We start from the raw sequence: 25,862 nt of genomic DNA, 5'->3' as shown, positions 1-25,862 counted from the left end.
TGGTGCAAACCGAGCAGCTTGGAAGCATCTCCTTGTTTTAACCCCTTCCTGAGACCGTTTTGCACCTGCCCAAGGCTTGAAGATCCCTGGAGGTGGAGATGTGGGGCTGAATCTTGCTGGAGTGCAGGCAGCTGGGGCTGAGTGGGGTCCTGAGCACAAGTGCTGCAAGGATGGAGGGCGGGAGCTTTACAGACAGCCCTGCTTTAACCCTTATTATTTAATCCTTATTCTTTAATTATTATTTATTAGGTTCGTGGCTGTCATTGGTGTGGGTGACTTGTGATCCCTCAGTGTTGCTGCAGGTGTTATCACAGCAGGGCCAGCAGAGCTCGGGGTGAGCATGGGGAGGGTGCAGGGCAGCAGGGAGAACTGAGCCGTGGTGCTTAGGGGGCTGCAGCTGGGAACTTAAATCGTTCATATAATCATTAGCAGCTTATGCTTATATTCTTTTCCCAGCACAGCATAAAGCTTTTATTCGCTATCCTAAAAGCTGATTTTGTTTGTCAGGATGGTGATGGGTCATCTCCCCTGCTCCCGTGGTTTGGGGAGGAAGCTGGCAGGGAGAGCTCCTGCATCTTATTAGGGTGAGAGTGAAATTGCAAGACCTGTGATCCTGCTCTCTGCTTGGCCCCGGGGCTCCTGCGATGCACAGGGGGCTGGCAGCGGGCTCCGTGCACTGGCAGATTGACCTCACGGCCAGGAGCCTGGCTTCTGGGTGACCTTTGCCAGGTTAAGTACAGGTTGCCAAAGCCTCCCCTCGGCTTCTGGGGCTATAAAATGCACTTTTGCTTTTGTTGTGGCTGTTTCACTCGAGATAGGAGCTGAAGAGGAACTCGCTGCTACCGAAACCTGGCAGGCACCCCGAGGCGAGGGCGGCCTCCATGCACACCTTGGCCCCTCGGATAACAAATTCCTCCCCAAATTCCTCCCGTGCAGGTTTCTAGATTTTTCTTTTCTCACCTTGTTCCTTGAAGGGAAAAAAACCAGCCTGACTTCTGGGCAGCATCTTTCTATTTTCCCCTCCTAAGACAGGTGCCCAGGAGCACGGGGGCTCCTCGGAGCCGTACCCAAGCCCCTGCTGGGGAGCGCTCGTGCCAGCTGACCGGGGATTCCCCTCCAAGCCTGGCTTCCTGCCCTTTGCGGTGTTCACAGCCAAGTTTGTAGGGTTTTCTCCTTTCTCCAGCCTGCTCCCTAGCCCACAGCAGGGTATGACGTGGCCCTGCAGGCTCCATTCATGCACTGCAGGTGCATGAGCAGTGACCCCTTGGTTTGGGCTGTGCCAAGGGCTGCGATAACGCACGGGCCCCAGGCACACACCTCTGCCTCTCCTGTGCACCAGTCTGTGACCGATTTTTCAGGTAGTTTGAGTATTTTGGCAAACTGGAAAGAAAATCCCCGGCAAAACAGACAGGAAGGAAGCAGAGACAGGAAACACTGTGCATAGAGGTTCTCTGGGGCTTGCTGCTGCGGATATTTTGCTTCCCCGTGGTGTCACCCACAGAGAGGAGCTCCTCTTTCACTGGGTCCCTCAGGGTGTGCGCACCCTGCTGTGACAGCCCAAAAGCCACAGTTTTAGGGGTGTAAAGGTCCATTTTGGGGTACAGCAGAGCAGGATATCAAACATGGGCTCCCCTGGGCTCCGGCACCTCACATAGGGACACGAGGGGGACAAGTCCCCGTGTGGGAGCAGGACTGGAGCAGTGCTGCCCGCAGCCACGAGCCTGCAGCCCATCTCCAAACCCGTTCTGCAGACTGCTTTTCCAGCAGCTCCTCAAAGGCAGGATTTCACAAGGTGTGCAGGTGAAGGGGCAGCTTGGCCGGGGCTCCCACCCTGGGGAACAGAGGAGCCTGTTCTCAACCCCGGCCCCGCACAGAGCCCCGCTGTTGGGGAGGCTCAGAGAAAGCCCGGTGAAGGCAGCGGGGAGGGAAAGGATCCTGGCAGAGCCAGGAATTGTCCCGCTAGCAGCTCGGGATCCTTTTTCTTCTCCAATACATCTATTTATTTATTTTTTTTATTTTTTTTTAAGGCTGCTGGATTTTACTCAAAGGCACCCGGGCTGGCCAAGCCGGCCGGCTGCTTTCTTGCTTCTCCTGGCCCGGGGCTCACCGGCAAGGGCTCTGCCCTCCTCTCCCTGAAAGCCTCCCTCTTTGCAACCGCCGCTGATGTCTCCTCTTGGCCTGGAGCCCGTGCCCTGAAGAATATAAGCATAAACTATTTAATGCCCCCTAGCCTGGGAAGAGGCCTGGGGGCTCGGCAGGAGCGCTGCCCCGCTGCCGAGGCTGGGAAGACTGGGGCAGTGTTTGGGGCCGGGCGCTGCTGAAAGGGCTCAGTGTGTGCTTGGCGTGAGTCACCGGGGAGCCGGGAGCCAGCAAGGGGGGGGACGGAGCGGTGCTGCGGGAGGCATCGAGCCTGAAAATGAATATCATGAGTGTTGAGAGGAGGCAGGAGGAGGACGGGGAGGGGAGGCCGAGAGGCTCGGCACTGCCGGGGGTGGAGGCGCGCGTGGAGGACAGGAGCGGGGAGCACGGGGGGGTGCCCTGAAGGAGCATTTTTTAACCTGGCTCTGGGGGTGTCAAAGTGAAATAATAAATAAATAAAGCTCAGGGAAGGGGCCTGGAGAAGGGGAGCTGCCCCTTGCCACCCCGAGAATTGGGCTGCAGGGCTGGAGCTCCGTCCTGGCTGGCGCACGTTGTCCTGGGCCCGATGGTTTTCCTTGGCTGTCTCTGAGGCTCGGTCTGGCCGATCCACACCCCACGGCTGCCAGGCTGTGCCAGCCTCTTACATGTCCTCGGCGTCACCTCCCCTGTCCCCAGGGTCCCCACCTGCTGTGACAGGCGCAGGAGGAGGCAGGAGCAGGGGACGCTACTGGTGGCTCAGGGCCAGACCCCAAAGGGTGCTTGGCTCCTGGGTGAGGTCCCAGCTGAGCTGGGATATCAGTGGGATTTGATTTCTTCTTCAGGGGGGGATTTCTTCTTCAGACTGAAGGTCTGGGTCAGTCCCAAAAGCCCAGAGCCTCTGGAGGCCGGGGCCAGCACGGAGGGTGTGCACGGGAGGCCTTCCAGCCGTGTTTGAGCAGGAAACGAGTCCCACGCAGACACCACGCCGCTTTACGGGGTTTTGGTTGACCGAACTGGAGTTGAACATTGCTGGAAAGTCACGCCAAGGTTTCCTCCCAGCACCACGGCCCCAGCGCACAGGGGGTCGAAGGATTCCTCCACCACCCCTCGGGGTTATTGATCCGTGGGGGTCCCGCAGGCCCATGCCATGGGTGCATGGGATGGGGGTGTCCCTGTCACCTCGCCCTGGGGACGTTGTGCCCAGCGGGGGCTCCGTCCTGCCCTTTACATGATTCACAAGCTCTCCGTCCTTCCCCACCTCTCTGTAACCCTGGGCAGGCCTTCAAGGCCTCGGCCCTGCAGCAGTGAGCTCCCAGGGCGGTGCTCGTCTGCCCTGCGGTCACCGGTGGCTGCACTGGGATGGAGTGGGAGGGAAACACCCCGGGGGTCACAGCCCAGCTGGCAGGACCCACCAGGACAGTCCGTCTGTCCCTCCGCCCCACAACAGGACCCATTCACCCTCCACGAGGCAGATATTTGCCATGTGCCCGTGCCCGGAGCCTCCCCAAAAAGGGGATCGCCTCAAGGGAGGCTGAGTCCTCAGCTGCTGGGAACTGGGGACGGAGCCGGCTCCCTGCATTAACTCAGCGGCCACCTCAGCCCGCAGCATGACTTCACCGTCGGGTGAATGGCCCACCATGGAAACCAAACCTCAGGAATGCGGCTGGGTGTGCCGGCTCCGGCTCCGCGCTCCTCTCCCCAGGGCTCAGGCATGGCTGGAACCCTCCCAGCCTAGCAAATGGCTGTCGCCCCCCTCCCTCTCCAAAATCCTGCCCATCTCCTTGCTGGAGATGGGCCCACCCGTGAGGTGTGTCTCTGTTGGCAGAGGATAAATTTGGGGTCAGCTGGTGAGACCTGGGAGCAGTGGACACTGCCGTGGTGAAGGGGGCAGGGTTGCAGGTGCCTGCTCGGGGGCCCGGCGGTGGGCACAGGGTCTGGTTTTCCATTTGGGCTGTGAGCGGGCAGCCGCCAGGCTCAGGTGCCTCCCGCGCCAGCCTCTCCATCTGAGTCACGGGAGAGGCCGGCAGCACGCTTGGAAAACTCCAAAATGCTGCTCAGGGACCTCGCCAGCCCCCTGGGCCACGAGCACCACGCGAGGCTGGGAGGGGAAACTGAGGCACGGCCGGGCTGGCAGGGATGAGCCACGGCTGAGCTGGCTCGCTGTCGTTATCCACACGGGGATCCACAGCATCAGGCTGCCTGGGGAGGGGAAATGTTTTTTTCCCTCTCTCCTCCCTTCCCCACGAGCCAGAGGCAGCGTCAGCCCGGTTTCCCCTGCGCGCTGCCGCGCCAAGCGCCTCTGCAACTGCTGGAAAATGCATAAAAGCCCCGGGCAGGGCTGCAGGAGGGTTCCTGGCAGTCACAGCTGGATCCAGCCGCTGGCTTAAAGCAACCACACGGCCACACCGGGCTGTGCCCTGTCCCCTCTCCTTCCCCAGGCTGTGCCCATGGGATTTGGGCAAGCTCACCCCATCTTATTTGGAGCTCTGGGGTCTGTCCCCTCAGCACTGTGCTGGCACGGGGCAGCCCAGGGGCAGGAGAGGGGCTGTGGGGTTTGCCCTGGGGATCCTGAAGCAGAGAGGGGCTGGCCCTGCTGTCACCCTGCCAGGCATATCCCTTTCTCACCTGTTTTTGGCAGAAATCATGCAAAGCCCCAGGGGTTTGATGCCACGCAGGGCAGAAAGGTTTCCTCAGCTCGGCACGGGAAGAAAAACCCAAATGTGTCACTGTGCCACCAGTCTCCGCCACCGCAGGTCAGGCTGAACCTTGGGTCCTGCCCCAGACACTCAGGGTTTGGGGGAGGAAAGGGCTCATTTGGGATCCCTGTGGGTCGTGGCCCTCCCAAAGGGAGGTCCCTTGGCTCCTGTGGGATGCCCAGCCCCAGGACCGCGGTGCTGGCACGAGCTGGGCAGCTCGAGGTGCTGGGATAGACAGGACATGTTCCTATGGGGGTAAGACTCGTTAGAAGAACAGAAAGAAATCAGAAAAAGAAAAGAAGAAAAAAATGGAAATCCCACAGCAAAAAAAAACAAAAAACAACAACAACAACAACAACAACAACAAAAAAACAACAAAAAAACACCATGTCGTGCTTTTTTTTTTTTTTTTTTTTTTCTTTCTTTTCTCACTGAAACAAAACCCAAACCATCAGTGGGAAGGCATTGGCTGGGTCAACCTGCCACAAGCCAGTCTTTCAGCATTACATAAATGTTACAAAAAAAGCTCCCTTCTTTGTCTGTACTTTTATTTAAAAAAAAATAAAAAATAAATAAAGCAGGTCTGCTCTGAAAAAAAAAAAAGTCTCGAAACAAAAAAAGAGCTGTGGTTTGCTGTGAGAACGTCTAACTGAGCCACTTTGGCATCATCCCAATCCTCTCCCTTTCCCTGTGCTCAGAGATGCCCCGAGGCCTCAAATCATGCCCCGCAGCCACACCAGGTGCCTGCCCTGAAGCCTCACGCCCCACCAGGTCGCCTGTCCCCATCTCCAGCAGGGACACCACCGGGGATGCCCTAACAGGAGGAGAGCGGGGTGGTTGCTGTCACACTCAGGGGGGGTCTGTGCCTTGCCCCCCTGCACCTCCCCACGCAGTGCTACAGGAATGTGCCCAGGTGCCCTTTCCGCAGGTCCCTGCCAGCTCTCACGGGGTTCAGCACGGCTCAAAATGTCACCAAAATGTCACCAGGGCTGCGTAACTGCTGGATTTTGGTTTGGCTTCCCCGTGCCTGAGGAGATGCTGTCCCCTCCGTCCCCTCCGTTGGCCAAGTGGTGGAGGGGGGCAGGGGCCAAATCCAGCCCTGTGCTGGGCGCTGAGCGGGGCTCTGCCTGCTGCCGGGTCTGGCTGCTCTCTCTCCAGCTCCAGGGAGAATAAAAAAAGCCAGGTTTGGCTTTGCTGTCGGCTGAGGGGGTTCTGGCTGCTCGGGTCAGAGCAGATAGCGCTGTGCTGGGGCAGGAGGCGAGGGAGCGCACGAGGCAGCAAGGAAAAGACGTGTGGAGGAGTGGCTTTGTTAAAAAAAAAAAAAAAAAAAAAAAAAAAACTTTCAGTTTGCTTCTCTTTCTCCTTTCCCAGGTGAATCGGGAAAGCGTGAGAACGTGGGGTTTGGCCTCAACCTCAACTTTTCTAATGCTGAACCAGATGTAAAAAGTGCTGCTTCGTTTTGAGGCCGTGGGGAGGTAGCAGCGGGGTCCAGCTTTGGATGGGGGGGACTCAAGCCAAAACCTCGTGCAGGAGCACAGGAGCACCCAGAAATTCCCTGCACTTGTGGCCCAGATACTTTCCTGCATGGAAGCAGCTAAATTTTCAGGGCTTTGGCTCTGAGTCTGTTAGTGATTGGGGTCCCCCCTCCTCCAGAAGGTCCTGGGGTAGATTCACACCTCGCAGACCCCTCCTTGCTTCCCCCTGCAGCCAGGCTGGTGCTCAGTGGGGATCCCACAGCTGAGCCTTTCCTGGGGCCACAGCTTCAGCAGACCCCGACTTGCCTCTGGGCTTTGGGACCGGCCAAAAAAAAAGCAGTCAGGGAAGGTGTGCAGGGACCTTTGGTGGTGGGAAGGCTGCAGGGTGCTGATTCCCGGGGAACTTTCTGCCCAGCTGGGTGGGAAATATGGAAACCGAGCTAAAGGGGCAGAATTGGGGAAAGAAATGCCACTTTCCTCCAACTTGGGGGGTTCCTGGAGCCGGGCCAAAAGCTGTTTGTGTACTGGGGGTTGTGTGGGTCCCGCCGTATGGCCAACCCCATCGGGGGCATGGGGAAGGGACCGGGATATCTCTGCTGGGCAGGAAGGGAAATATCCCAAAGGATTTCCTGTGGGCTTCGTGGCTGCGGCACGTGGCTGCTGGGGATGGGAGGATGATGACAGAAAGGGAGACATCAGAAACAGTGGGGTCACGGCTGAAAAAGTCCCTGTACTGAAAAATGCTGCATTTAGGGGAAAAGGAATGGTTCCTAGCAGGCAATGGGATGTGCCGTGTCAGCACGGGGGATGCTTAGCACCAGGTAGGGTGGGGGTCCCAGCTGGGTGCCTCCATCCCCCCAGGGACCCCAACGGTGGCTGTGCCCTGTTGCAAAGCTGGGATTTTGGTGTCCTTGTGCAAAACCGGGGTTTAGTCCCTCTATTTTTTGGGGTTCTCCCCCAAATGACCAGCTGGTGTTGGGGGAGCAGGAAAGACACAAATTCCTTTCCTGGCACTTTCCCTGAGAGCACTGGGACCCCCTCCCCACAACCGGGACCCTTTGTGGGTGCCAGCTGCGGGTCAGGGCTGATGCAACGCACCGTGACGGGGGGCCAGCAGACACCCAGTGGTGCTGGGGTGCCCCCCTAATATCCCAGAGGGTGTCCCCTCAACGAGGAGATGGGGGAAGGGGGGCGATTTGGGGGGTCCCCATCCCCTGCAGCCACCGAGGGGACCCGGGAGAGATTTGGGGTTGGGGCGATGTCAGGGGGCAGGGCAAGAGTTAAGCTACCTGCGCGTCCATCCCTCTTGACTCCACCTCGAAGTCCGAGGGGAGGGAAGAGGGAAAAAGAAAAAAAAAAAAAAAAAGAGGAGAAAGAGGAAAAGGAAGAGGGCAGAGCGCCGCGCACGGACCGCGGGCAGCCCCGTCCCGCTCCCAGCATGTTCCAGTGGTGAGTGCCGGCCGCGGGGGGGCAAAGGACGCTGCTGTCCCCTGTCCCCTGTCCCCTGTCCTGGGGGTCTGCAGGAGGGCAGGGGGCTCCGAGGTGCCCGCACCCCATAGCTCGGGGTCGGGGAGAAGGGGGCGAACGGGGATGCCGCGGGGTCCCGTCCCGTCGGGGGTCCCATCCTGCCCGGGGTCCCCTCCTCCTGGGGGGTCTCATCCTGCCCAGGGTCCCATCCTGCCTAAAAAAAACCTCTCCAAAAGGAAACGCGAGCGCAGAGCCGGTCCCCAGCGGCTGTCCCCAAGCCGGCGACACGTCCCCTGGGCGGCTCTGCGCTCGCGTTTCCTTTTGGAGAGGTTTTTTTTAGGGTGGGGGGGTCCCAGCCCCAGCCCTGCCGAGCCCCCCTCGGCCTCAGCACCAACACAAGGGCTCTGTGCTGCCGCTGTCCCCGCCGGCTCAGCCACCCCTAATTAAAAGGGATAATAAAATCCTAATAAACGGGTGGCCCCTGCCAGGCAGAGGGGGGTTGTGCGCCTCTCCAGGGGCTGGGGGACACAGCTTGAGCCTCCTGGGGTCCTCAGCATCACCCCTAAAGGGCGATCAGCCCCCCTCTAATTTGGGGTTATATCTAACCGCCTTGGGCACAGGCAGGGCAGCCTCACAGGGATGCTTTTGATTTGTTCCTGGCGGAGAAAAGGGAAGAGGAGGCCTGGGTCTGGACCCTTCAAAGCCCCCTCGATGGCACCCACGGCAGCCGGGCCCGGTTGGCGCAGGTGGGAGGCACCAAGGGGTGACCCCGCTGGGGACACGTCAGGGTCCCAGAGCAGGGAGTGGGGCTGAGCGGGGTCATTCCCATGCCATGACGGCTCCAGAGAACCCAAAACGCCGTCCTCATTTCTCCTGCAAAGCGGTGGTTTTGGGGTCCCGACAGCGCAGGATGGGGGCTGCTCCCCCTCGTGTGAGTCCCACCTTAGGAGACCAAAGGCCGGAAAGACAGGAGGTTAGAAAAGCCCTACATATAATTACTATTTTTATTTTATTCATTTATTTTTCCCCATCAAAATGCCTGATTGGATGTGGGAATTGCCCCAGGTGGTGGCTCAAGGTCCCCCGGTCCCCGTCGCTTCCCCAGGACGGTGCCATGGGGTTGTGCATGGGGCGAGCGGGGTTTTAAGCACTGAGCGGCTGTGCTGGGGTCCGAGCTGCTGCTGTGCCGGGACCAAAGGGGTCCTGAGAAACCCAGGAGCTGCGAGGCGGGGGCTGGAGAGGGTTAAAGGCAACGGTGAGCTCTGCTCTGAGCTGCTCCCTCATCAGTCTCAGACGAGTGGCCGCGTATAAAACCAGCTGGGACCGTCCATGCGCCCCTTTGCCTGTAATTACTTATTTCCACGCCTGTTCTCACAGCCCTCGCTAGCGATTGTGCTTTTCCCTCATAAAGATGGGGCTGAAAAACGTTCTCTGTGCCGGAGGGCGACGCCAGAGATTGGAGCTCCTGACAACTCCTGGCTCCACACTTAGGGTCCCCGTTTCAGGCTGAGCAGGGTCCCTGCCACCAGCTGCCAGCGTTGTTCCCCTCCTGGGGGTGTGAAGCACAACGGTGCATTTGTAGGATGCCATAATACATCAGGACAGAGAGTTTAGTTTCTTGAATTTATTACAAGGCCAAGGACAGCAGGTATATACCGAAATGGACGTACGTAGACACACCACCAGGAGCAGGGCTGGTCGAGGGCAGAAAACCCTCACGTCACATCACCCATGCCCAGGGTCCCCGCTGAGACATGGGCTGGAGAAATCCCTGGGAGAGGTTTCTTTGGGGCAGATCTGGAGTTCCCACAGCGCGGGGAGGCACCTTCCTACGCCTACAGCTGGGGCCAGCTTCTGTTTTCCTGGGCATTATCACAACTTCTTTGTTCTGCGCTTATCGGGGCTGTCCCAGGCTCCCCGCTGCACTTCTCAAGGATGCTGCGGGTTCCCAGGCAGCTTCTCGCAGTACTTTTCCATCAGGTCGGGTCGCTCTTAGGGCTGTTAGTCCCCAGCCCCTGCCCTCAGGCACCTGAGGCTGACAGAGCAGAGGAAATTGGTGCCCGTGTGCCAGCTGGGGGGGAGCCAGGTGCTTGGGGCAATGCGGGGTGAAGATGGGGCATCAGCAGGGTGAAAAACCTGCTTTGCTTTAGCTGGGTGTGAGGAAGCAGCTTGGGGGGATTATGGGGTGCAGCAGCAATCGCTGGGTCCCTTTTGAGCCCCCAACGAGCTGCACGCAGGGTTTGGGAGCTGCCCCCAGACACAGATCCACGGCATTTGGTGCTGCAAGGAGAAGCGTTGGGTCCCAAGACCTGGCCCCAGCTGTGCCCCAGAAATGCTGGGCACGCAGGGATGTCTTTTCCCAGCCCGACCTTCAATTTCCTTTCGAATACCATTATTTTTTTCTTGGTCCCGAGCTGTTATTTTGTAATGAAAAGCCGCTGCCTGCCTCGTGTCGGATCCTGCAGCCTTCCAGGCGCTGGTTTCTCAGGGCTGTGCCACCCGAGATGCCAGTCTAGGGCCATGGGAAAGGACGTCCGTGTTTTGGAGCTGATGTTTCCCTAGAAAAGATAATTCCTGTCTGCTCCTGTCCCAAACTGAAATTTTCAGACAGCCGAATGAAGGGTTGCCCTTGGGATTTCCTCCAAAACAGCGGCTCTAATGAAACTCCCGTGCCCAGCAGTTTGCAGACACGTACCCCGGTGGCACCCTCATTTCTCCTGTCTTTCCCTGGCTCCATCTCCCTCTCGTCCCATTTTCTCCTCTCCCCTGAGCCCTTTCCAGCTCTATGCAGGGACGCAGGGCTGTCAGAGGACACTACCTGTCCCTGCCTGGCCTGAGGGTTGCCCCAAAATCAGGATAGAGCCGTGGGAAGGGCAGTGTGGAGGTGTCCCCCAGCGCTCCCCTCAAGGCTGCCACCTTGTGATGGGTGCCGGGCTGTGAGCAGCCCTCGATCCTCGGCTCCTTTTGTCCGTGAACTTGCCAGATCCAGCACTTTTCTCTCCTTACCCACCCCGTCTCGCCCCTGTAGGAAGAAGACCATCTACAAAACGCTTTGCCTGTCCTTCCTGCTGGTGGTGACGGTGACGGTGCTGCAGCGGGGAATGGCCCCCAGCCAGTTCATGCAGGGCCAGCAGCCGAAGGAGCTGCCCCCTGCCGAGCCCCTGAAAACGCAGAAGAGAGGCGAGGCCTTCTCCGTCACCAGCACCTTCTGGAACAGCAAGAAGGAGAAGGCTCCCGGGAAGCAGGAGGAGAAGGAGGAGGAGGAGGAGAGGGCGACGGAGAAGCAAGCGAGGTCGTGGGACATCGTCACCTCCAACTGCTCGGCCAACCAAAACCTCAGCCAGGCGGAGTGGTTCAAGGGGCTGGAGCCCCACTTCCAGCAGTTCCTGCTCTACCGGCACTGCCGCTACTTCCCCATGCTGATCAACCACCCCGAGAAGTGCAGCGGGGGCGTCTACCTGCTCATCGTGGTCAAGTCCATCGTCACGCAGCACGACCGCCGTGAGGCCATCCGCAGGACCTGGGGCCAGGAGAAGGAGGTGGAGGGCAAGAAGATCAGGACGCTCTTCTTGCTGGGCACGGCCGCCAAGGAGGAGGAGAAAGCCAACTACCAGAAGCTGCTGGATTACGAGAACCACATCTACGGGGACATCCTGCAGTGGGATTTTTTGGACAGCTTCTTCAACCTGACCCTCAAGGAGGTGCACTTCCTGAAGTGGCTCAACATCTACTGCGACAACGTCCACTTCGTCTTCAAGGGCGACGATGACGTCTTCGTGAGCCCCAGCAACATCCTGGAGTACCTGGAGGACAAGACGGAGGGAGAGGACCTCTTTGTGGGGGACGTCCTCTACAAGGCCCGGCCGATCAGGAAGAAGGAGAACAAGTACTACATCCCCAGTGCGCTCTACAACAAAAACAGCTACCCGCCCTACGCGGGGGGCGGGGGCTTCATCATGGCTGGGTCGCTGGCCAAGAAGCTGCACAAGACCTCGGAGACGCTGGAGCTGTACCCCATCGACGACGTCTTCCTAGGGATGTGCTTGGAGGTCCTCAAGGTATCGCCCGTCGGGCACGAGGGCTTCAAAACGTTTGGCATCGTGAGGAACAAGAACAGCAAGATGAACAAGGAGCCGTGTTTTTTCCGGGGGATGCTGGTGGTTCATAAACTGCTGCCTCCGGAGCTGCTCCAAATGTGGGACTTGGTCCACAGTAACTTGACGTGCTCGAGAAAACTCAACGTCCTTTAGCTCAGTCTCTCTGGAGAGCTGGGACTGGAGGGGCCGGGGGCAGCTGCTCCCTGCCCCGGGGGCACGGTGAGCCTCGGCTCGTGGCACACGAGGAGGGCAGAGGCTCCGCGGCCACGGGCAGGGCTTGTGATAGTGTTTGTTCCTGTACTGTAATGTGGTTCACTTATCTCCAGCTGGGTTGGGGGTTGCTGAAAAAGAAGAGAAAAAAAAAGAAAAGGGAAAGAAAGAAACCCGAGCACTAAATGGAGAGAGAAAGAGAGGGAAGAGGGTTTGCTCCCTGCTTTAGGTACCACCTCCACCAGAAGATGAACGATGGGGCTGGGGGGAGGCAGGAGGGACGTGGCACACTCGTTATTTTTTGGAGATGTTCAGGGTCTGGCAACCCAGGGAAGCTTCTCCAAGGGGGCTGAGTGGTTTACATGTACGTGAGCCCCCCCACCACCACTCAGAAGTCAAGGGGATTTTGTTGTCTGAACCGCCTGCTCCGTGCAAGGTTGAACCTGTGTGCCTTGGGCTCGCCCCCTCACAAAGTCCTCTCCGTGTCCCCAGTGTGCGGGTGGGGGAAAGGGGCCAGCCCCTCCCTGGGGCCAGCCCTGAGCCCCTATTAGGGCTGCTGGTTTTCAGCCAGGAGGTCGGGGAATTGGGGCTTTATCCCCCAGTGGAGGTTCCCACAGGACTTTGGTTCCCGGTGCCAGCCCTGGCTGCGCATGCGTCACGCTCAAACAAACACACCCAGCCAAAATTCCTCAGGGATTTGATCTTCCTGGCAGGAAAGCGAAGAGCCGGGGTGGGCTGTCCTTGCCCACGGCCAGGGAAGCAGCAGGGGCACCGGGTCAGCCCCAGGTGGGTGCTGTGGGCATCGCTCCCTGCCTGGAGCGGGGTCCCAGGTGAAGAAGGGCTGGTGCCGTGCACCGCGTCCGCTCCTCTCCGGGCTCTGAGTGTGCATTTCTATATGGTGGGGCTGAGGAGTGTGACAAGGGGTGACACCACACGGCATGGCCCTTTTTCTGCTCCCCACCTTGTCTTAGGGCCGCTGGAGGTGTCGGGGTGAGCCCAAAGCCAGCTTCTGGGGTGGAAAACCCATGCAGCGACGCAGCCACGCACCCCTGGGTGCTCTCCAAGCCACACGACTGTCAGCTGTGCAAGGCCACACGCGTGTGCAAAGCCACATGGGCTCCGGTGTGTCACCTTCTGGGGCGGGGGCACAGCGTCTGTACACCAGACACCATCCCCAAGTGCAGGGTTTGTGCAGCCGACTGTCCCTGCGCGTGGTGGACGTGCACAGCCACAGCCACGGCCCTGAACACGAGCAGCGAAACGCGCACACGTGTGCTCTCTCTCCTCGCTCTCTCTCTCTCTCCTTCTCTGGTGCCAGACATTGAAAGGAAAAAATTTTCTACTACCTCAAAGGTCCCCCTGTGCAGTGCCTTTTTTTTTTTTTTTTTTCCCCTTAATGTGTTCTGGAAACGTGCCTGTTTCATTCACTCCAAGCCTGTATGTTCCCCAGGTTAGAAAACAAACAAGAAGGGGCGCGCGGCAGCCAAAAGAGCCACCCGCGCGCCAAGCCACGCCACTTCCCCTCTGCAAATGCCCCTCGTTGGCTCCGACGAGCTGCAAATTTTGGAGAGGGAAAACCAGAAAAAAAGGGAAAAAAACAGAAAAAAAGGGGAAAACCGTTGGGTGGCAGGGCTGGCATTTGATTGACGACGTGCCCGGCGGAGCTGCGGCCCCAGGGCACCTGCGGGGCAGAGCCCGAGGGCATGGTTGGTGCCCGCTGGGCACCGAGCACGCGGTCATTTCCCATCCTCTCGGTCGTTTCCCATCCTCTCGTGGGTTCAGAAATGCTTCCCCAAAAGGCACCTCTGTCCCTGATGTCGGGTATAGTTCCTTGGGCTCTCTGCTTGCCCCGTAGGTGGGGGCGGCGCTCGGAGAGCCGGGGCCGCGTGCCGAAATCTTTCAGTGTTGGCTCTTCACCTGGCGGGACCTGTACGGAGAAACCGTGTAGATTTGGTGAATATTTTTAGTTTCTAAATAAAGGTTACAAGAAGAAGGAGAAGAAATAAAAGCACCCAAGCCCCGTGTCATTGCTAGCCCCCTCCCCAGGACGGGCTGGCTGCTTGGGAACTGAACCTGGTGGTGGGCCACGGGCGCAAATGGGGCTGCAGTTCCCTGATGTGGCTTCATTGCAGATCCTGTTGTGGTGTTTAACGAGGTCCCGTGGATATTTTCTGTCTTCCAAGCGCTCCTCCAGCTGCATTTCAAACTTTGGGCCGCCCTGGCACGCTCCAGCCCCATGGGAAGAGCTGTCTGGGCACTCAGCTCCTGGCAAACCTCCTCCTCTCCTCGCCCTGCAGGACATCACCACCTCGCTGTCCCCGTCACCCTCTCCAGGCCACGTGTTCCCCATAGCACCATGCTCGCTGCCTTTAGGAGCATGCAGGGCAATGGGGACCCCAAAGCAGAGCGAGCCGCATGCACAGGGACAAACCCACATCAGGTTTGGCGTTGGCTGGGGTGGAGAGAAGGAAAACCATGCCAGGAGAGTGATGGGTGTCAGGGGCTGGGTTTTTGGGGCTGGCACCCACCATGGATGCTCAGTCCAATGATGGATGCAGAGAGGTGACCAGAGGGGACTGGGATCGTGTAGGACGCTGCCAGCTGGGCTGTGCTCCATGTCCTGTTCCACCCGGGCTTCCCCAGGTGTGAAAAAGGCAAAAAGCCAAGCTTGGGGATGCTTTTCCTCTTTCAAGCATGACCCAGGGCTGCAGCACCGCTCCCTGGGGAGCCAGCGGGGAGAAAATACCCAAGGTGGCGGCGTGGGGAGGCTCCATGGCAGGGTCCCGGAGCGAAATCCAGGTTTGGGGTTGAAGGCAGGGCGGTGAAAGCCTCCTCCCGGGCGGGTGCTGCCCTCTGCCGCCCGGCCCCGCCGCCAACCTCCGACCATTTGCCGCCGGGGCCAGCGACCCGCCTCTAAAATGGCTGATGGCAGCGGGGGGAAGGCGAGCACCGAAGCCAAAAAGCGAGCCTTGGCCCTGGTTGAGTATAAAAAGTTTATTTTCATGTGCTTTGCAGGGCTCCAGCTGCTAATGACAGTTCTTTTCTACATACACCCACTGCTCCCATGCTTAGTTTTTCCAGACAAGAAGGTGCAAAGCACTGTAGGAAATCCTTCTCACATGATTTGTTTTGGGAATTAGGAAGTAGAAACAGCATTTAATGGGCTGCAGGAGCTTGGCCAAGGCAGGTAGGTGCAGGACTGCCACCACCTGCAAGGTGTCACAGCACGGTCTTGTGCTCAGGGTCATTGTCCCCTGGCTGGGAAAGAGGTCAACTAATTTTTGGGTGAGGGGCAGAGGCTGCCAGCACAGCTTGCAGGAGGTGACATTTATTTGAGCCTGCGCAGCCCTGTGGTGACAGCCACAGGGTGCTGTGAGCAGCCCTGCCCCAGCTTGACCAGAGCAGCAGCTGCCCCTCTGCTCTCTGCAGCCACGTGCTGTAGTCACTCAGGAGCAGCTTTGTCTGCCAGCAGCTGCTGCAGCAGGAGCCCAGCCAAGTCCTGGGGGAGGAAAAGAGGCCCAGGAGGGCAGCTCCTCACCCCCACAGAGCTGTTAAGCAATCACACTTACCCAGCCCAAGAGGGGACACAAGGAGAGGGGCAGTTGTTCAGAGTTAAAACAGGATGGGGAACATTCCCCACCATGTTTTAACAGCCTGCTTCACAGCTGGAGAGACAAACAAGAGGCAAGACTACTGTTGGTGTTGGAATTTTCTGTGAAAGTACACCAAGCTCCTGCTAGTCAGTCACCAAATCATTTTTTTTTTAAATAAGTAAGTAAAAAGCAAGTGGAAAAGAACACGGTTTCTGTCTTAGTCCTATTCCTTCTTGCAAGTAGATTATGCTTAGAGTAACCTGTATATGTTGGTAGTTGTCATTGCAGGCTAAACCAGAAGCAAGACATGAGCTGCTGTCTGCAAAGTTAGCGACCTTAAAATGAAGGCTGAAGCCAGAATTTCTCCCAGCCTACTTTAGGTGTCACAGAATTAACACGAACCAGTTTAGGTCCTTTAATCTGTCCAAGACAGGGTGCTGAAGCACAAATGATAAAACATTCTGCATTTTTACAGCAAAAATGCTACCGAAGTTTATAGGAAAAAAAAATATTTTTGTACATGGGTAAAACATTATAAATTCAAGACAACTCACAGACAAGGGGTAAATTCCCACATCTATCGCTCATTTCTTTTAAAAAGTTCACTTGAATGGGCAAGCAGTCAAAAGGGCTTGCTCTCTCTTCCTTGAAATGAAAACTGTTTCTTCCAAGTGGCTCACAGTACTCCTTTGCACCTTGGAATGTCCTCCGAAGGCTCCGCCGAGATAAAAGGAGAATAAAAACCCCCGGAGTCCTTTCAGATAGTCTCAGAGAGCAGGAGAAGGGAAAGGAAAAGGGAAGTTTATTCAAACTTGATCTTCTTCCCTTGGGGCTTGTGATCTCCACCTCCTCCTCTGCCTCCTCGGAAGCCACCTCCTCTACCTAGAGAAGAGATTAGGTCAAGAAGTGAGATTAGGGCAAGAAGCAGAGCTGCAGCTGTCCCTGCACATGTACCACTGCCCTTCCAAACCCCTCTTGGCACAGGACTGAAAACAAATCCACATCAGGCACTCCATGGTGACTACAAACCATAAGCCCTTAGCTTTTGACTATGCCCCTTAGAGGAGGGGTGTTTGCATCTCCTTACCTCCAAATCCTCTGCCACCACCTCTGCCACCAAATCCACCTCTTCCGCCTCCTCGGCCTCCTCTGCCACCACCTCTGCCGCCAAATCCACCACCAAATCCGCCGCCACGCTGGAAATCGCCCTTTGGCTTGGCAAAATCAAGGGTCACTTTGTTTCCGTCTATCTCCCCATCCTCCATGGCTTCTTTAGCTGCTTTGGCATCTTCTGGGGAGCTGAAGTCCACAAACCCAAACCTAGGCAGCAGATGAAGAGAAAGATGGTCAAACTCCATGAACTGAAGAACTGCAGCACCACCTACAGGCACATGATAGCAACAGCTTAGGAAACAACTGCGTTTCTGCAACCAGGGATCAGAAATGTTACTTGTAGAACAGTAGTGGCTAGTCGCAACCGATGGAGCCACGTCACAAGTGTGCCAGTACTGAACTGTTAATATCCTTCTCGTGCGAATCCATAGGCTGCCACAGAGGTGTTGGCAGGAAGGAGCTCATTGAGAAGTGAACATGCAGTCAGATGTTCATTATTAGTAGCATGCTACTGGACCTGAATCCCAGATCATGCTTAACGTACCCTTTAGAAGATCCAGTGTCTCTGTCTGTGACTATTCTAGCACTTATGGAGCCTTCAAATGATTCTCTTAGCGTCTCCTCTGTTGTGTCCTCAGAAAGGCCTCTGACAAACAATGTTTTGCTTTGTTCTGTGGAAAGACAATACAGAGCTCGTCTCAGCAAAGCCACCATCAACCTCTCAGTAATGCAAGCTGGATTTGGTACTGACTCCAATAACAGCTCCTGTGGTTCAAGGGTTTGGTTTCAAAAGGAAGCCCAGAACAGCTAAGGCACCCAAAGATGACCTGGAAAGCTTTTTCAGGACTATTTGTCTAAGAGCATCCCCATGTGGACCAGTTTGGTACTGTCAAATTCACCCCCCCAGCCTCTGTAATAAATGATAGCGTCTTATCAGTATGGATACTGACTGGACAGACTGCTGGATCAGCACTTGACTATCTAGAGGAATTTGGAAACAGTTTCATCATCATCTCAGATAATCAGTCATCATATCCAGCACACTCACTTATGATAGAAAACTTCTGTACCACAGGTTTATTTACGTGAAATACTTACGGTTAAATCCTCCTCTTGCATTCGTGTTCCCTTTCTGCCACGCTGGTGAACTGAATTCCAGTCTGATTGCTCTGCCTTCAATTTCTGTGTTGTTACAGGAATTCAATGCCTCTTTGGCATCCTCAGCTGTGGGAAATTCTACGAACGCGTACCTGTTGGGAGAGGAAGATTTCAGTCAGGTTGGGAGCACAGGACATCAGTGGAAGTAAGGCATTCACAATGACAACAGAGAAATCAGTTTTAAGTCAAACATACCCTTTAGGCCTGCCCTGGTTGTTCTGTGGCATCTTGATGGAAGAGGCTTTTTTAAACAGTTCTTGGAGAGTCTCCTCTGAGGCAGCGTATGAGAGGTTGTTTACAATCAGGGTCTTTGACTCCCTCTCTCCACCTCCTACAAAAGAAACAGTGTTTTACATACAGGTTTGGAGAGAGAAAGCTCCCTTTCCTCTTTATGCATCCCACAGATCTGGAAATGTACCTTTCTGGTTTTCTTGTTGGCTCTTCTCACCGGTGTAGTCAATGACCATGGCACGACCATCGATCTCTGTGCCCTGCTTCTCCTCCAGAGCTTTGTCTGCCTCAGCTTCTGTTTTGAATTCAACATAGGCCATCCTACAGCAAAGGAAAAGAACATGAACCAAGGTTCTTCCAGGAATGATTAAGTGAATGAGAGGGAAAAGCATGTAAAAAAAAAAAAAAAAAAAACACTTAAAAATAATTATTTCAGTATATCTAATCCAGCAGATTCTTTAATGTAGTTAAGAGACAGACTAGCTCTTCAAAATACACGAAGAGTCTAAGAAACGGCAAATATCCAGTGTCCCCTTGGACACGTACCCTTTGCTGCTCCCTTCCTTGTTAAGTACTATTCTGACTTCTACTGCATTTTCGAACACGTTTTTCATTTCCTCTTCGGTTAAGCGGTAGGGCAGATTCTTCACGAACAGCGTTCTGGCATCTCTCTCTGCAAAGAGGAAAAAAGTTACTTCCACCTGATCAGCTCAAAATCCATGGGTCCTAAAACTGACGACAGAACCATTCCCCCTTGCATATCCATCCTTCCTCCCCATCCCCCCTTGCATATCCATTTCAGCGTTTGAGCATCTGGTTGTAACAGAGCTCAGACCAGGGAGATGTGCTTCAAGAGCAGCACATCAGCCATCAGTAATACCACAAGCCCACTCCAAGGACCGATGACAACCTTTCTTTGATGCACACAGGTATTCAGAGTTGCATGCCATACCTTTCTTATTTTCTTTAAGACTTTCCTTGCTTTTTGCTTTTTCCAGTTTGATTTCCAAGCCCATCAGCTTCTTTCCATTCAGTTGAAGAGCTTTATCCATATCTTCAGCAGATAAGAAGTCTACATAGCCAAATCGTCTGAAAGAAAAGCAACTTTACTGCTTAAGCTGCTCTCTAGTAGCAGACAACATACAGAACCAGAGGGAATAGGTCAAGCTAAAGCACCAGCGAAAATTAAGGCAGAGGTGACTATAACAGCTCTGTGCTGAAGTGGCAGCTCCCCCTTCAGGGATATACTGCTTGAAACAGCTGCAAGCCTGCAAGTGTAATACCCATCTCAGCACTGCACATGTACTGTGCCTCTTCCAGCTTCCATACACTACCAACAGTGATCCCAGCATCTTGAAGGGAAGCTGCATCAGCACATTTACCTATCTGAATGAGTTGTTGCCAACTAAAAGCAGCAGCAAAATTCTACAGATGAACTTACTTGGAAGAGCCAATTCTGACTTCTGAAACTTGAAGATTCTTCTTGCCAAAGAACTCTTTGATGGCAGTCTTCAGTTCGTCATAGTCCTTTGTGGGGCACAGATTTTTCATGAAGAGTGAAAATGCTGAGGCAGGAGCTTCAAATGAAAAGACAAATGAGTGTAAGGCAGACTGAAAGAATTAGAAACTAAACTATGGACAACATTAGCACATCAGCTTCTGCTCAAAAGTGACATCATACTTCAGTATTAAGTCCCTTAAAATCATCATTTGTGCTGGAAAAAAGAGACACTGAACGCCCAGCCTCATTATATGCCTAGCAGGCCACTAATAGCTAAGTGAGCATCATTTGATGCCCCCATGCCACCCACCTTCTGTTTTCTCTGTTTTCTTTTTCTTGGCCTCTGGTGCACTTTTATTGGCCATTTCTTTCTTCCTCTTTCCAGGTGCTTCCTTGACAGGTTCTGTGATAGAGAACAAAGAACACTGAGACGAAGTACAAGAATAAAACAGCTTCTTCTGTGCTGGAGCATTAACATCTGCACCATTCATACATGAGACCTGCTCTTGTCATTACAAGCAACTGTTCTTCAGCCCTAGAGACCATAATGGGACAATTACTCATATGTCCTCTCTTATTATGGACAGTTATGTTCTTGTTAACGTTTAAACTCACTTTCATCCTCGCTTTCTTCCTCATCTTCATCCTCCTCCTCATCATCTTCGTCCTCTTCATCTTCATCCTCCTCATCATCTTCCTCATCTTCAGACTCTGCCTTGGCTTTTACTGGTGCAGCCTTTGCTGGAGTAGGTTTCTTCACTGGAACAGGTGTGGTGTCCATGGCCTCATCTTCAGACTCTGAAATGAATTGCATATGAGCTTTCATGTGTGTTCAAGATCAAGTCACTTTTGAGTGTAACAAAAACATACATCAGTTAACTAAGTATTTTTTTTCATACCTCCTGAAGCTTGTAAGTTTTCAGGAAAGAAGTTTTGTCATGTTATACTAATAATCCATTGAGTTAACCCTCCCTTCCCCCAAGCTTCCTCTCAGTGTTTATCAGTTTAACACGTTTTAAATTTGCTAAGAGAAACCATTTTCCTAAATCCATTGTGGACCACATACCCTCATCTTCCTCATCATCTTCATCATCGTCTTCCTCTTCCTCAGATTCTTGCTTTGCTGGCACAACTGCAGGCTTTTTGGCTGGTACAGCTGCCGCGGGCTTTTTGGCTGCAGGCTTCACAGGCATTGCTGGTTCCTCTTCTTCCTCTGCAACAACAGTACAGTAAGTGTTTATCCACAGCACTCAGCCTTCAAACTCAGGCAAGTTCTTTGTTTCACTAGATTTTGGCAGTGTTCGGAAGAGAACAAACAGGAAATTAGAAGGTACTTCACGGGCATCATGGAATACAGCCACAGTACAGAAAGTTCTCCAATATTTACTGAACACCCGACTTTTCTCCTTTGCTACCTCCGATCAATGAAATCCCCCCTTTGGGGTGTTAGGTCATGCTGAACTTAATTTCAATTTCAAAGGTAACTAAATTTAGCTACTGAATAGGGCTAACTCTATAGTTGGACATTTATTCCACGAGTCACTTACCAGAATCATCCTCTTCATCCTCCTCATCCTCATCCTCTTCTTCATCCTCCTCATCTTCATCGTCTTCCTCACTTTCTTCTTTCTTGGCATTTTTGCCATTTTTTGCTCCTTTACCTATGACAGCAGCCTTTTTAGGTGATGGAGCAACAGCCTTTTTAGCTGGAGTAGCCACAGCCTTCTTGGCTGGTGTAACTGCCTTTTTCGCAGGAGTGGCAGCCTTCTTTGCAGGGGTAGCAGCCTTCTTAGCTGGCGTGACTGCTGCTTTTTGTTGTTTCTTCTGAGGGACCATCTGAAAGAAATTTATTGAGTATTAGATTTACATTGTCGCTGGAGGGATTTCACAGTGACAAACACGACCCCACGCTGGCATTGTGCCTTGACAGACTAGAAGAACTTTGCAGCCACACTCCTGAAAAGGGCACTACGGGAGCTGCAGCGAGCAGGTAGCTGCTACCTCTGCACACCCAATTAGTCAAAAGGTATGCTCTCGGCGCCACTCCTCCCTTTACCCATTCTGTCCATTCTTGCTCCTACACCTCGTGGCTAGCACTTCAACATGGCAGACAAACACATGGCAACTGTGACCTAAAGCTTACCCTTCTGACACTTTAGATTGTTTCCTTCAGTTTCCTATTCTGTTGAATTAATAAAGCTCAAAAGCAGCCTTTTCAGGTTTTTAACAGGCCAGATCTGTAAGAACAAAGCCTGAAGCTATAATGAATCTCTGTAGGAGCACCCAAAAGCTTGAGGTTTACGGTCCTGTGTCTTACACGTGCTTGATAAATCACTTATTGCTGATGCCCTACTTCAGTAAATAATCATCCTTTTGCTCATCACTACTAGGCACAGCTCTAACATCCCAAGTAGTACTTCTGGAAGTACCGACTTAGCCAGTTTTTTCCCCCCGACTACCAGTTTCCCCCCTAGCCTCAACAAACACGCGTGCTAACCGCTCACAGACGCGGATTCACCCTCCCACGTGCGCCCCGAAAGCCTCCCGCCGCCGCCGCTGCACACCACGTGCGGCCGCCCCCTCACCTCCTCCCCGCTGCTCTCCTCCAGGTCGGAGGACTCCTCCTCCTCGCTCTCCTCCACCTTTTTGGGGGGCGGCGGGGCCATCTTCTTCTGCTTCACTTGGTTCTTGGGAGTCTGGGGGGGAAAAGAAAAGAGAGGGGGGGGGTTGGGGACACGGAGCCGTCATGCACCGCCAACACGTGGCCGTTCCCGGGCGCGCGCCCGCACGTGCTCGCGCGCCCCACGTGGCCGCGCCTCCCCCCCCCCCCCACTCCGCGCGCCCCCTCCCAATAGAAATAATAAAAAAAAAAAAAAGGGGGGGGGGGGAAGGAGGGGGGGGGCTTGAAACCGCTCCCGCCGCGCGCGCCCCTCCCCTCGCCGCCATCTTCCCGCTGAGGGCATTGGGGGGGGGCCTGGAAACCGCCGGCGGCGGGAAGGCAGCGCCGGGACCCCCCCCTCCAAGGGGCTTTAATCCCCCCCCCCCCCCCCTCCATCTCCGCTCCCGGTCCCGCTCCCCTCAGCGCGGCGATGGCGGCGCTGGGGCAGGCCCCGCGCGCAGGCCTCACCTTGGCGATCTTCACCATGATGGCGGCGGCGGCGGCCTGAGGAGGCGCAGGGGCGGCGGCGGCGGCCGGGCTGCCTCGGGGATAAAAAAAGGAACGGGGAGAGGCGAAAGAACCCGAGGGGAGGCGGCGGGGCGGGAGCGGCGGCGGAGCGCGGCCGACCCGGAGCGGCGGCAGCGGGGAAAAGAGCGAGCGCGGGGCCCTTCCGCTGCCTCGCCTCGCCCCTCAGCTTCGCCCCGCCCCCTCCGCCCCCGCCTCAGCCAATCGGAGCGCGAGCTGCGCGGCGCGGCCAATCGGCGCCTCCGCCCCGCGGAGGTCTGAGCCAATCGGAGGCGCTGTGGCATCGGCCAACGGGAGGCGGCGTTACGGATGGTGGTGTGCGTGGGGAGGGGAGGGGGGGGAACGGGAGGATGGCGGCAGCCAATGGGAGGCGGGGGAAGCGCGGGGGCTGAGCGCTGATTGGGCGGCGGGGGCCGGAGGGGGGTGGGAGGGGCTGGGGAGCGGGGAGAGCACGTGGCGCGCGGCGGGACACGTGGTGGGGGGGGCTGGGGGCGCTGGGGCTGCGGGCTGCGGAGCGGGGGACCCGGGTTCGAGTCCCGGGTCCGGATCCGATCCCTGTCCCCATCCCTGTCCTTGTCCCTGTTCCTGGTTCTGGCTCAGCCCCCTCCAGGCTGTGCCCCCAGCAGCGAGCAGTTGGATTTGGGGTTTTATTCATCCATCCCCAATGGGATGGGGTTGGGGTCTCCCTTGTGCTGCCCCCCTAATGCCCCTTGTGCTGCCCCCCTGGGCTATAATGCAGGGGGGGGAATAACCCGTGCTTGCCCTATGGATGGTTTTTAATTCATCCACCAAAAAATCCTCCTCCCGTAGGGTTTCGCCACAATATCAGTGAGGATGGGGGATAAATAACCCGCTGGCGGTGCTGTTCCCAGGCCCCTGGGTGCCCCCTCCAGCTGCCAACAGGGCGTGCAGCCCCCCCTGGGGCTCCTGGCAGGTCCCACACGTGCTGCAGGAGCCAGCCCCGAGCACCCAAAAATTTGGGGTGCGCCCTGCCCCGCAGCCCTGCCGCCGCCCCGAGCCTCAGCGATGAGAGGAGTTTGTGGAGCGGCACCAGCGGGGCAGTAATTGGGCCAAAATGGGAGGATTTGCAGCTCCATCCGAGGAGTAGAAGTATTTTAGGTGCTTCTCTGCCTGGGATTAACGCATTAAATAGGGCCAGGCGGGCTCTGGGCCAGGTGGCTGAGGGCATTTGCTCGCAGAGCACGCTGTCAGGCCCTGATTTGATTTGTTCCTCTGGTGGCCACGCACCATTTGCCTTCATTACCTTCCCTGTCCCATGCCATAGCCCAGTCATGTCGCATCTGTCCAATAAAGGGCCCATTAATGGGATTTACATCCCGTTGTCACTTTCTGCCTTGTCCAGGACAATGGGCTCCCTGGGCGTGCTGTCGCTTGGAAAAAGCAGGTTTGTTTGTTTGTTTTTTTCACAGGTAGGCTGAGCGGGATAAATAACCTCCTAGGGCTGTTTATGGCTAGGTTTAGCTTCGTGAAGTTGAATTTCTCCCAAAGATTTGATTCATGGCTTGAAACGGAGCCATTTAAAATATATACGTATGTTTGTGGGTATGAATATATGCATGTATTTATTTATTCGCTCTAAAAAGGATGGAAATAAAGAGAAGGGAAGGTGCTCTCCTTCCTTTCCCCTGGGAGACCCTAGAAGATGCCTCCAGCTGCTCAGGAGCAGCCAAAGCAGGGCGCTGGGCCGGGGTGAAGAGCAGCACGCAGAGCTCCTGGTGCCTGCATCTCGGGATGGAGACCTTGGGATGCCACATTTCCTCTAGAAAAGCCTTTCTGAGACTGGGATAACTTTAAATAAATCCTCATATCAGTGCATATGTGTATGAAAACCTCTCTAAGGGGTTTCTTAGGATGGTAGGAGTAAAACGTGGTTCCTGACAAGGCTCTGACAGGGGGGCAGGCGCGTGGCTTTTTGGGTCCCTGCACCCCTTGCCTCTGACTCTCTGGGACACGGCCATACAGGTGGCCAGAAACTCACCCCGGGCTCCCAGGAGCTTGAAAACTGTCCAAAAAAAAAGCAAACCATAGTGGGTTAAGCCATCGCCATAACCCTCTGTGTGGTAAAGGATGTGCTGGAAGGGCTGGAGGCCGTCAGGGTCCCCCCAGGGGCTGGATTTAAAGGCTGCCAGATTGCTTGGCCTGGTCTGTCCTATTGTTTGAGATCCTCCTCCCAAATCCTGAAGTGAGCGCAGCCAGGCTTTGTCACCAAAAGCATCCCTGGCACAGCAGAGCTGGGTGTTGGGATCCCATCCTCACCCCCCTGAGCAGGGCTGGAGCTCCCCAAACCTGTCCCGAGCAGTTCTTTGGAGAAAAACCATAAACACGGGGCTGTCTCACCACTAACCCCAGCCTCTTCCAACCCACATGTGCAAAATAAAATTGCACAAGCTCTGGCCAGAGGCCCTGTTCTGCCCCGGAGCCGTGGTGCCAGTGGGATGCTGAGCTTGTGGGGCAAGGAAGCGGGACGCGGGGGCAGAGACCCCTCAAAGATACCCATAAAAAACCCACCCGATGAGCATGAGCTGCAAGGAGGGGTGGGTTTCTACCACGACCAGTGGAAACAGGTGACACCGAGGGTGAAAAATCCAAAAATTCACACCCGTACAGCTCCCATCCTATTTGCCCCGTCCTGGGGCACTGCAGCTCCCCCGCAGCTGCCAGCTGGACTCGCTGCCTGCAGGAAAACAGAAAGGAAATCCAGCTCGAACCATTTGCTTTTCCATCTGTGCCAGCTGGTTGTTTAAATCACCCCCAGCAGAGAGGTTTGGGGCCGGATCCAGGAGGAGTTTGGACAACTGGAGAGCTGGAGGGAGCCAGAGATTGCTCTTGAAGCAGAGCAGAAAGCATCTGAAAGCAGCAGGAAGGGCAAACGGCTCTTAAATAAAAGGGCCTGGACTGCAGGGAAAAATACAAGGCGGCACGTGGAGGACGGCAGCTCGAGCCTGGGGTAGCCAAAGGGCTCCTGGGATGGGGGTGATAGGATAGGACCCCCCCAGTA

General features: G+C 55.5%; 2 protein-coding genes and 2 non-coding genes across 4 annotated transcripts; 1 reads left to right on the top strand and 3 right to left on the bottom strand.

Moving 5' to 3' along the window:
* Positions 1-7,586: 7,586 nt before the first annotated feature.
* On the top strand, positions 7,587-12,222 carry B3GNT7 (UDP-GlcNAc:betaGal beta-1,3-N-acetylglucosaminyltransferase 7). Its single transcript, XM_005010342.6, has 2 exons — positions 7,587-7,738; positions 10,785-12,222. The coding sequence occupies exons 1-2, from the start codon at positions 7,728-7,730 to the stop codon at positions 12,004-12,006; spliced, it is 1,233 nt and encodes a 410-aa protein (XP_005010399.2). The 5' UTR covers positions 7,587-7,727; the 3' UTR covers positions 12,007-12,222.
* A 3,835-nt stretch (positions 12,223-16,057) lies between these two features.
* NCL (nucleolin) lies at positions 16,058-22,962 on the bottom strand. Its single transcript, XM_027464162.3, has 15 exons — positions 22,787-22,962; positions 22,245-22,355; positions 21,207-21,495; positions 20,726-20,872; positions 20,275-20,457; positions 19,970-20,062; positions 19,600-19,735; positions 19,111-19,247; positions 18,705-18,831; positions 18,346-18,479; positions 18,123-18,258; positions 17,868-18,019; positions 17,314-17,440; positions 16,744-16,976; positions 16,058-16,538 (listed from the first exon to the last, which is right to left on the bottom strand). The coding sequence occupies exons 1-15, from the start codon at positions 22,802-22,804 to the stop codon at positions 16,459-16,461; spliced, it is 2,103 nt and encodes a 700-aa protein (XP_027319963.3). The 5' UTR covers positions 22,805-22,962; the 3' UTR covers positions 16,058-16,458.
* Positions 17,731-17,807, bottom strand: LOC113844646 (small nucleolar RNA SNORD20). Its single transcript, XR_003499360.1, has one exon. It is a non-coding gene; the product is annotated as a small nucleolar RNA SNORD20 (small nucleolar RNA).
* LOC113844645 (small nucleolar RNA SNORD82) lies at positions 19,806-19,875 on the bottom strand. Its single transcript, XR_003499359.3, has one exon. It is a non-coding gene; the product is annotated as a small nucleolar RNA SNORD82 (small nucleolar RNA).
* Positions 22,963-25,862: the final 2,900 nt, after the last annotated feature.

The sequence above is a fragment of the Anas platyrhynchos genome, chromosome 9 (genome assembly GCF_047663525.1).
Source record: "Anas platyrhynchos isolate ZD024472 breed Pekin duck chromosome 9, IASCAAS_PekinDuck_T2T, whole genome shotgun sequence".
NCBI classification, from domain to species: domain Eukaryota; kingdom Metazoa; phylum Chordata; class Aves; order Anseriformes; family Anatidae; genus Anas; species Anas platyrhynchos.
The sequence above is the reverse complement of the archived record's forward strand: the minus strand, read 5'-3'. Positions and strand labels throughout refer to the sequence as shown.